Source organism: Xiphias gladius, chromosome 13 (genome assembly GCF_016859285.1).
Source record: "Xiphias gladius isolate SHS-SW01 ecotype Sanya breed wild chromosome 13, ASM1685928v1, whole genome shotgun sequence".
Classification (NCBI taxonomy): domain Eukaryota; kingdom Metazoa; phylum Chordata; class Actinopteri; order Istiophoriformes; family Xiphiidae; genus Xiphias; species Xiphias gladius.
This window is the reverse complement of record NC_053412.1, coordinates 58,921-69,249: the sequence shown is the minus strand read 5'-3', so window position 1 is coordinate 69,249 and position 10,329 is coordinate 58,921. Positions and strand designations below refer to the sequence as shown.

The 10,329-nt window shown below is 46.1% G+C and overlaps 1 protein-coding gene across 4 annotated transcripts; it reads left to right on the top strand.

Annotated features, from left to right (window-relative positions):
• The first annotated feature begins 1,830 nt into the window (after positions 1-1,830).
• Positions 1,831-7,339, top strand: LOC120797966. Of its 4 annotated transcripts, none has more exons than XR_005708603.1 (5): positions 1,831-2,396; positions 2,784-2,903; positions 3,278-3,384; positions 3,592-3,994; positions 7,048-7,339. XR_005708603.1 is itself a non-coding variant. In XM_040141815.1 (5 exons), the coding sequence occupies exons 1-4, from the start codon at positions 2,045-2,047 to the stop codon at positions 3,697-3,699; spliced, it is 687 nt and encodes a 228-aa protein (XP_039997749.1). In that variant the 5' UTR covers positions 1,831-2,044; the 3' UTR covers positions 3,700-3,736; positions 7,048-7,339. The 4 variants fall into 4 exon arrangements, 2 of the variants coding, with proteins under 2 accessions (XP_039997749.1, XP_039997748.1); XR_005708604.1 differs by lacking the exon at positions 7,048-7,339 and adding an exon at positions 5,311-5,951; XM_040141815.1 differs by having other exon boundaries at positions 3,592-3,736.
• The last annotated feature ends 2,990 nt before the right edge of the window (positions 7,340-10,329 follow it).

Below are 10,329 nucleotides of genomic sequence, written 5' to 3'. Positions count from 1 at the left end.
CTGGTACTCCTGGTACTTTTTTTGCTGCTGTTACTGGTTCTACTGTGACCTACCACAGCTGTTACCTGTCGTTACAACCACTACTTCGACTAAAACTACCACCACCCGTTTACCGACTGTACCAGTGTCACTATAACACACACACGCAGCAGAACTGTGGCCATCAAAGTTTCTACTTCTTCAGCTACTCTCTTTACTACCGTTTCTACTTGTTATGCTTTTTGCCAGCAGCACTGCTACAACTGCCGCTACTGTAAGTACTAGTGTCGGTTACTACCCCCCTCGACGGCCTGTGCCACTGTTTCTGCTGACACCTCGGATACCCGGACTCATCAGAGAAGCTACTTTTAGAGAACCTAAGGAAACTCTGATTTTAGAAATGTGTGTGTGTGTGTGTGTGTGTGTGTGTGTGTGTGTGTGTGTGTGTGTGTGTGTGTGTGAGAGAGAGAGAGAATAACTTGGAGGCCTAACTTAAGGTTAGCATACGGAACAGCCATCAGCAGGTGGATGAAGTCTCTCAAATCATTTACTTAAGTAAAAGTAGAAATACCAGATTGAAAACTACTCTGTTAAAAAATAAAAGTAAAATTCTACCTGATGAAGATTTTACTTTAAAACTTGCCTAACTTCAGGTGTAACTCTTCTGCTTGTAAACATTGTTCCTGTTCCTGTGGTGAACATGAAGGCGCGGAGCACCGACTCCTTGTTTAGGGGCTTTGTTTCACCTGTACCAGGTGTTTTCTATAGATGGCAGTCTCTAGAACCTGCAGACCGAAGTCTTCCTTGACTTTTTGACCTGTTACAGGTTCTTCTTCTTTTTGAAAGCGTGTGAGGTTTTTCCTTCTCGGATCAGAGCGATAGAAGATGTTGGCTGTGCCGATTAAGAAGCTTGCTGCGATCACGACGAGGTTCCGGTTAGAAAACAGCTGCGTAACTGTTTTGGCGACGAGTACAGAGACTCGGGACGGGAGGAACTTCCTGTTTGTTTCGTTGTGAAATAAAAACTGAAGCGGAACTTGTACAAATATTTGATGTGAGTTTTTCTGCAGTGACAACTTTCTGACACAAGATGGAGCCACACCTGCGCTTTGTTAAAGTGATGATGATGATGATGCTCTACAGTTCTGACATTCAAACTTTCTTAGTCTGCAGGTAAAGACGTTATACTACTGTTGGTACTACCATCAGAGAGCTACTCCCAGTACCAGCAGCACTTAGCTTTACCACCACTGCTCCTTTTCTTACAGTCACTGGTTCTACTGCAGTGAGACTCTTGCTACTGCAACGGCCGCCACACTCCTACTGCCGTTACTGTAACGGTATTTTTACTGGGAATGCTGCTGCGGCCATTATAGATGGTGCTGCACATGTTCTGCTCGCTGCAACCACTTCTCCTCCTGTTAGTGCTAACATTATTACCCCTGCCACCGCTGCCGTTACTCCTATCGCACAAATACTTCGACCAGTGTGACTAATGCAGTTTTGGTACCGGCACTGCCGCCACTACCGCTACAACAACCGTGCTGTGTTCCCTTCATGTCGCTATCGAAGTTTCTTCTTAGTCGGTTACTTCTACTGCAGTTGCCGTTTCCACCGTTTCTACTCGTTTCTACTGCTGCTCCTTCAAGATGTCACCACTGAGGCCGTTTTCTTCCGCCGGCAGGTACTACTCCTGCTCCAAGCGTCGCTGTCACGGGTTGTTGTTCAGTGAGGCGGGCAAGCGGTTAAAACCTGTTTTTTTTATTTTTTTCGGATTATTTTCAAATATATATATATATGCTAAACGCAGGAAAATCTGTTGCATCAACCCAAGCGACACCTCAGCCTCCCAGTGCAGACAGCAGGCTGCGGGTGAACAAGTTTCACTTCCAGGTTTCGAGCAACTGATGAAACTTACTCAAGCGTTTGTGGTTTAAATCATCAGACGTGATGCTCGAGCATTATCACCACGAGCAGTAGGAAGCGAAGAGCGCTTCTGTCACAGCGCGGGGGCGAAGCAGTTGCAGAGCAGAGCTGGGATTCAGACGGCGCTCGACGGCCGACCATGGCTCTGCTCTGGGCGATGCTGCCGGTGTTTCTGGTCTGTGCAGAGGCCCAGAACGTGACTGAGGTCAGGGGGAAACTGGGTGGGAGCATCAACTTGAAATGCTCCGAGAATTTCTCAAACATTTACTGGTACATGGAGATCCATAGCCGGTTCCGTGTGGAAATCCTTCGTACCTTTTCTCAAAACTCTGAACCTAGCTACTGCTCTGTGGATTTTAAATCCAAATTTTCGATCCAGAGAAACGAACTTGTGATCACAAACATCACGTCAGGAGAGTACAGGCTCTACTTCTGTGCCAAGAGGATACAGGACAGAATTTCTTACGTGGACGCCATCCGCCTCGTCTCAGGTCTGTACCACAGCCTTTTAGCAAATACTTGTCTTTTACGTTTTGAATCCTGGACTGCTACAGGATGCACTAGCCCCCTTGGAAACAGTAGTCCAGGTTTGACGGCTGAAGTCTCTTCTGTCACATACAGTATTAGACATTATTAAATGAATGATGTCATTATTAGGTAGTTTGGACATATGTTGGTTCATTGAGGTAAGAATCTTCTGCCGGGATACGTTTCAGGTGTTTGATATTTGAAAAAACCTCCTGAGCTTTCACTGAAAAAGCGATGAACTGTGAAGCTCTCAGATTACGCCTGTGACGAAGTGTCCTGGAGACTGCTGTCCTGCTGTTCTTCTGCTTCCTCGAAGCCGCGTGTTCACTTTGTCTCTCTTCTTTTCCCAGACGTCGCGGCCGCTCCGTCCACCGACGACTGCGAGCGGCGCAACGGGACAGCGTGGTGGAGTAGCTACCTCACGTACAGCTCCCTCACCCTGAACGCCTTCCTCACCCTAACAGTAACCGGTTAGTCTGTCACTCCTGCTGAAGCTCAGCAGGCTTCGTGGTCCACTGTACCATTAAGACCAACAGCTGCCGCATGAACACGTGAACTCATGAATGTTTTGTACAGAAGTAAACTGCACAACAAACTGTAGAAAGTCATAAAGCTTAACATTAAAATAAAAACCTAGACGTAAAGTGTCACAACAGCAATTCAGGCCAAAGATCATTAATAAAGCCACCGTTTGTATCGTGCGACTTGAAGGTTACAGTCCACGAAAACCCTTAAAAGCAGCATCTGCGCTGACGAAATTCAGGAAAGGTCACCAGATCTCAAGCTCGGCCTGAAGCTGTGTTGGTTTGAGGGTGAGGGGACTGACCTGGCGCTCTGTTTGCAGGTTTGGTGGGTAGGTCACTTCATTTGAAGAGGAAGAAGAGAAACCTGCGGGTGAATGACCCTTCAGGGGTCAGGAATGGTAACACGGCGACCGTGGAGACACCGCAGGTAAACAAACCTCTAATACAGTGACAGTACTTATACTGCTGCTGCTCATGCTAATGCTACTGCTATCACTGCTAATACCGCTAGCGATGCTCCTGCTGCCGGTAGTGCTAAGATCCTGATACTGCTGACGGCGCCATCAGTGGTACTGCTCCTGTACTCTGCCGTACCCTGGTGCTGAATTCTGCTGTACTCTGCTGTGCGTTACAGTACCAGGAGATCCAGCTCTCCCCCCACACAATCCCTCCACCTGCTGCTCCTCCAGAGTGTATCTACTACAAAGCTCAGCTTCCTCGGTCCAGGATACCTTTACGCTGACAGAGCCCGGACACCGGCTCACCTGGACGCCTGGATGGTACGCGTGCAACTGGTCTGCCTCCCTGTAGTCTTTACATTTGACATTTCGACCCTTGGGACCAATATTTGAACCAGAAGTGAAAAGGGTTCTGTGTTCCTTTACCTCAGAGAATCGATTTGGAAACTGAAAAATTATTACTTGTGACTGAGAGGGTTTGTGGTGGTTCTGGACTGACGGAGGGTCCGTTGAGTTATTTGTTCTGGAAGGTCATGAAAATCAACAAATGGACGCCGAGACTTTTCTGGTCGTGTTTCGGTGAGTTACGCCGTTTTACAACCTTTTCTGCTGAGAGGAGCGAGCTCGGACTCTGCAGCAACTTATAGCCACACCTGGTCAGGACTGGGTTTAAGGTGCTTTAAAATTTAAGGTGGCTGAGGAACTCTGGGTTGCAGCCGAAAAAACCAAGTAATGTGATTGTAGTAGTTTTTATTTAGTTCTGCCCGTGAGAGGGTGTGAAGGCGGCGAACCGCTCGGGAAACCGGCCTCAGTCACCGAGTCTTAAATGAGGCCGTTGTCTTCCTGAAAAACATCACTAACACATGGTTTCAGTCACAAAGCGTTAACTTCCTCTTCAGACTGCGAGGCCCCCCCGACGACCTTTGACCTAGGGCCTCTCAGACAACACACGGCTCCCGCTCTACATACGTGACCATACACCTCATTATGTTCTTTGGGAAGGTGAAAATTAAAGCGGTGATGTGGTGGAGTCAAAACGACGCGGCACGAAGTCATAACTCTGCTGTGATATATCCAAGTTTTGACTGTGTAGGTCAGTGCAGTCAGATGGAGTCATTTAATGTCACGTTAGCGTTTCTAGTTATTATTAGTGGCTATTTGGTTTCAAAGCTGAGCTACTAGACTTGTTTCTGATCTTTCTCACCATTTATTTGGTCCGGATATTTTTCTTTCTTCGGGCCGAGAGGGACGTGTGCTTCACATTCAGTCTGAAGGACCCTCAGAACGGGACGTCTGCCCAGCAGCTTAGAGGCTGAGACCGCTCCGCTCGTGCAGTCCGGCGGAGACCTGGGTCTCAGGCGATCTAACGTCGGGTCGGCCTCGTGATGCGGCAAGCGGTGGGGTTGAAGCAAGTGGCCGCCGCGACCGAGTCCTCGCTGGCTTAAGGCCAGATTAATGACGGGCAGCGACTGGCCCGTCCGAGTCTGATCGAGTACCTTTTCTCCCGCTAAGCCCACCGGCTTCCGATCGGTTGGCTTGATGTTTCTGATGTTCCCGTGCCCCGTTTAAAGTTCAGCATGACCTCAGATCTGTCTTCCGTGTAAGGCTCTGAGTCTTAAATTAGTCAAGCTTACTGTAAAATGCTTCCCGTTCCTGCGAGAGCTTAGTCAGCAACTTTGGATCTGCCAGACCTCAGTTAGCACGTCAGGGCCCCTTCGATGTGGTTTGTCGTCGTTCAGCAGTGTTTAAATTTGCCCGTGACCTGAATTCCAACCTCAAGTTTCCGGCCCATTAAGCAACATCGTTCCATTATTGCATTACTCCACAGTTCGATGGGAAATGTGCGATTATTCGTACGATGCTGAAAGCCGCTGTCACATCCTCGTGTTTATTAGATCGTCAAGACTCGGGAGACTCCGCTGTCAACCCGTCCGAGCAAAACTACGCAGTGGGGATGGAATTTCCTGTCTCTGGGGCCAGTGCTGCTACAGTTACCATTGGAGCGGTGCAAAACAAGACAGTCAGTTTAAGGTAATACGGGGTGCCAAGAAACAAAGACAGGACAAGACCGTGTAAAGAGCAAAGCTGTAGGATCTAAATACAGTAAGCTAGTGACTGTTTCTAATCACTTTCCCATGTTGGACTTCTCTAAGCTCTTTGCCCCAGTTGTTGGTTTTAGGTCACATTTGAATTTCAGTCTTAAGACCTAGCGTAACTAACAAAGTTCCTCTATGTTATGACTTGTACCTCAGTTCCTTTAAATAATTCTGGTCTACAGTCTCTCTCTCTCTCTTTTTTTTTGATGCTGCAAATGAAGAAAACATGTACATTTCTTCCCTCATTGGTTGTTAGATTGACGACAACCTCTTTATCAGATCGGATCTTTCAGTGAGTGAGTCTAAATAAAACGAGTTCCAGTTCATTGTAATTTAAGATATAACCAGTAGCTTCTTAGCACATGACTGCGGTTGATTGCACATAACAACGTGCAACTTATGAGGAAACACCTTCAACACTTAAGCCACATTTTTCAAAGGAGCTGCATATCAACAAAAGGTGCAAATTAAGACAATGTTCTGGTTCATGTGGATTCAGATCCACCGAGACGTCCTTCAAGTGCTCAGAAATCATGGGGACATAAACATCCTTATTTCCACATCCACTGGGCTGATTCAACCATCTGAGGAAGATCAAACGATCAAAAGCTCCAGAGCAGCTACTAAATGGACCTCTTAGTGGGCTTTCCTTTGAAAAAGAAAAAGAAAAGTAGCTTTACCTTTTACTTTTACTTAAACTGAAACAACTGAAGCCAATAAAGATCCTACAAATACAGAGCAAAATATCACACAGGACTGTAATTGGCTGCAGTACTAGGAGGAGTACTTAAAATAGTATTAATTGTACTAGTGCAGTAAAAGAGCAACAGTAGTAGTCGTTGTTGTCACAGTGGTTTTAATGGCAATACTTTAATACGAATCGAATGGTAGTGGCAGCTATTTGGCAAAAGCCGTGAGGAATATGGGGCTGTGGTTTTCATAAGTATTTATAAACCACACTCACATAGTTGATAGTATGATCTAATTGTTGAAGCAGATAAATGCAGTGAGGTTTTCTTTATCTTTAGTTAAGGACAAAGACACAGCACACTGCAGCTCTTGCTAGTGAAAACCACAAATGGTAAGTGTTGCCAGGAGAAATAATCAAACCACATCCTCTACCCCGAGTTAACAAGCCACTGTGGTGGAAACTTTGAAAGCCTAAATGTTGAAAGGCTGTCTGATGAGCACAGATATGTTTCTGTCCGACCAGGCCAGAGCTGCTAGTTAACGACCTATTTACTTCATTCTGGGCTCATTTTCACCTGCGTTTAATTATCCAGCGCTTCACCGTGAGTTGGTTTGGGGTTGAAGGAGTAAAAGTTCATTCTGCTTCAGTTTGTTATTTAATTTTCAGTTTAAATCAATCAAAGTCACAAAAGTGGCCCTGTTTGCTCATTTCACATTAAACTGCTGTTAAGTGTTCAGTTTGCGTTTCCAGGTCACATGGCACGTCTGCATCACCACATTTCTAAATGTCACCATCATGTGACAATATGTCAGTAAGACCCATGACTGCTTTTTTTTCCTCCACAGAGTTCAGTGGTTGACAGCCATCGGCCTGAAAAAAAACCGAACCGAAAAACCCCCGCCCCAAACAAGTTGTTCAAGGAAATTCATTTACTGCACACGAATCCCCCGCTGGTTCTCGATCACACGTTACTCTAAACATGTCTGCTGCTCTAACCCTACACCGCGGCCCACAGTACAAAGACAATACAGCTCCAACCAGTCTCCAACCAGCCTCCAACCAGTCTCCAACCAGCCTCCAATCAGCCTCCAACCAGTCTCGAACCAGCCTCCAATCAGCCTCCAACCAGCCTCTGTCCACTCCAACCAGCCTCCAACCAGCCTCCAACCAGCCTCTGTGCGCTGCAACCAGCCTCCAACCAGCCTCCAACCAGTCTCGAACCAGCCTCCAATCAGCCTCCAACCAGCCTCTGTCCACTCCAACCAGCCTCCAACCAGCCTCCAACCAGTCTCGAATCAGCGTCCAACCAGCCTCTGTCAGCTCCAACCAGCCTCCAACCAGCCTCCGACCAGCCTCCGACAGGCCTCCAACCAGCCTCTGTCAGCTTCAACCAGCCTCCAACGAGCCCCTGTCATCTCCAACCAGTCCAACCAGCCTCCAACCAGTCTTGAACCGGCCTCCAACCAGCCTCCAACCAGCCTCCAACCAGCCTCTGTCAGCTCCACCCAGCCTCCAACCAGCCTCCAACCAGGCTCCAACCAGTCTTGAACCAGCTCCAACCAGCCTCCAACCAGTCTTTAACCAGCCTCCAACCAGCCTCTGTCAGCTCCACCCAGCCTCCAACCAGCCTCCTCTGACCTCTCCCATCAACGAGGAGTCTCCGTCCACATGAACATTAACTGAAGCTCCAGACCTGGATCTGCAGGATTTTATACTTTTGCGCTGCTGCCACACGATGGGCTGGTTGGACAGTTGCATGAAAAAGCAGGTGTACAGGTGTTCCTAATAAAGTGCTCAGTGAGTGTATGTTTTGTAGCAACAAGCAACTATAGCTGTGACATAAACACAGTGCAGTAAAAAGTGCAGCTTTTCCCTTTATGGTGGCGCAGTAGAAGTATGGAAACACGGAAGTAAAGCGGAGTTTGTACACGACCGCACTACTCGAGTAAATGTACTCTGATACTTGGCCTGTCTCTGTAGCGGAGCTTCTAGTCGCGGTGGTCAGGTAGTCCCGCAATGTGCTGCAGTACTGACTGGATCCACCTGGAGGCGCTGTGGTGTTACACACTGAAGGCTCAGTGTGTCAACCAAGGTTTCCTCTGTGTGTGTGTGTGTGTGTGTGTGTGTGTGTGTGTGTGTGTGTGTGTGTGTGTGTGTGTGTGTGTTAAATATACTTTTTAATTTTTGTTTTTTTGTTATCGATCAGCACAAATTAAACACGTGAGTACTCGTGGTCCAACTGTAAAAAAAAACTGTACATATTGATTTATATTGATAGGAAATTTCTTATCAATACGACAACGATCTCAGATAAAACTGACAAACCAGCAACGTCCAGTTCACATTATAGAAATATAACATAGAATCATAAAATATAAAATATGTCAGATATAAAAACGGTGCGTTTGATCAGCTCTGTCATTAACTGGTATCGGAATCACTTCTGGTCTGAATTGGACGTTTACTTTACATATTGATTATAATAAAACTGATCAGTTTTATTTGCGATGACGTGATGCTGCACATTTCGTTCCAGATGTTTTCCCAGCACAGAAGAATAAAATACTTTTTAAAAAAAATTAAAAAGAGTGAAATGTAAAATAACATCAGTAGAAAGTTTTGAATGGACTGAAATCAAGAAATGAGGGTGAATTAAATAGAAATGTGAGGAATTCAACAGCTTCATCTGATGAAACATCTGAATAAAATCAGAAACATTTATCCAGAATAACACCAGGACTAATTCTCTTCTACCTTCAGAATAAAAGCTCCACATTTACCGGTCAAGAAGAGTTTAAACATGAATCATATCATTTTATTCGATTAAGATGAGATACAATGTTTTAATTACAAATTAAAATCTCCTTCCAAATCTTTTTGTTGACGTATTGGAGTTAATATTTGTACGTGATTCTTCCTCTAATATAAAACATCACATTTAACTTAATCGTCTGCACGTTGCTGCTGGAGCAAAAAAAAAGATCCTTAAAACGAGACGATCAATGGCAACGATCAGTCAGCTGACAGGAAATGAATTGACATCTCCTCCCGTGGTCAAATTGATCCTTTTAATCATCTTCGAAGCAAAACGTCAAAGATTCCCTGATAAATCACGGTAAAGTGAGTACGTCACTTCAGGCCGCCGGGAATGTTTTTGTCGAGAAATAAAATAAAAACAGTTGTTATTTCCAGCGCTAGGACACAGTGAGGCTGGAGTCTGAGGGCGACCAGCAGCTTTACGTGGTGAGCTTTGTTTCCAGTGCTTTAAAAGGTCACGGGGCCACCTGCAGGTCCAACAGCCGCTTCCAACCTGTGACACATCGAACGGGAATCTACTGGAATCGACTCACGTTTACTCCTCAGCCAAATCTGCAGGTTCCCTTTAGTTTACGTTCACTCAGTTTGACTCCCCTGGTTTTCGGTGTCAAGCTGCAGAGCGTACAACCACGACTTCTTCTGGCCTGAAGGTGTTTGAAGAAGCATCGTCGGCACATCAACGGCCCGTCCTACCTGTGAGGAGACGTGCCGATGTCGACGACCGATCCTAACCAGACAAATGTCGGTTTAAAGTAAACCCGCAGCGTTTGTCACCGAGACTCAGCAGTGGATTCCCTTTAACGGAGTCACGGCGCTTTAACATTCACTCGGCTGTGTCATTCTGTCCGTTTAATGGGACGAAGACGTTGTCTCTAATCAGCGGACGCCATTTTTTTTCTCATTTTCCCCATTCGCACATTTTGTTCAACCTGCTTGTCCTTTCTCCAACGTCCAGTTTTTCCAGGGACGTCTCCAGAACTTTGTTCATGGACGCCTCATTCACCTCATTCTCAACACGTTCTCTCAGCTCAGTCTCGTTGGTCTTTTGAACCAATTATTCAACCTGTTGTTAATTATTACTCTTGATTCACCAGTGGAACTTGTGCTTTTTAGGTCGAAGCAGCTTTGAAAGAATCTACAACCCGGATTTTTTTTTTCCCTTGATAGACTGACAACGTGACTGTACGAATAATGCGGTAACTACAAAAAGTGGATGACATGTTAATGTACCCTAAACACGCCGGATCGGTGGTTTTATTTTGAAATCAGGCAGCGGAAACGCGGCGTTTTATTGTGCTAAGCTTGACGCG

What these genes read in the sequence shown, in the direction of transcription:
- LOC120797966 (XM_040141815.1), top strand. Translation starts at nt 2,045, where the DNA reads ATGGCTCTGCTCTGGGCGATGCTGCCGGTGTTTCTGGTCTGTGCAGAG. An exon ending in CGCCATCCGCCTCGTCTCAG is followed by an intron (nt 2,397 to 2,783) that starts GTCTGTACCACA and finishes TTCTTTTCCCAG; the next exon opens with ACGTCGCGGCCGCTCCGTCC. An exon ending in CCTCACCCTAACAGTAACCG is followed by an intron (nt 2,904 to 3,277) that starts GTTAGTCTGTCA and finishes CTCTGTTTGCAG; the next exon opens with GTTTGGTGGGTAGGTCACTT.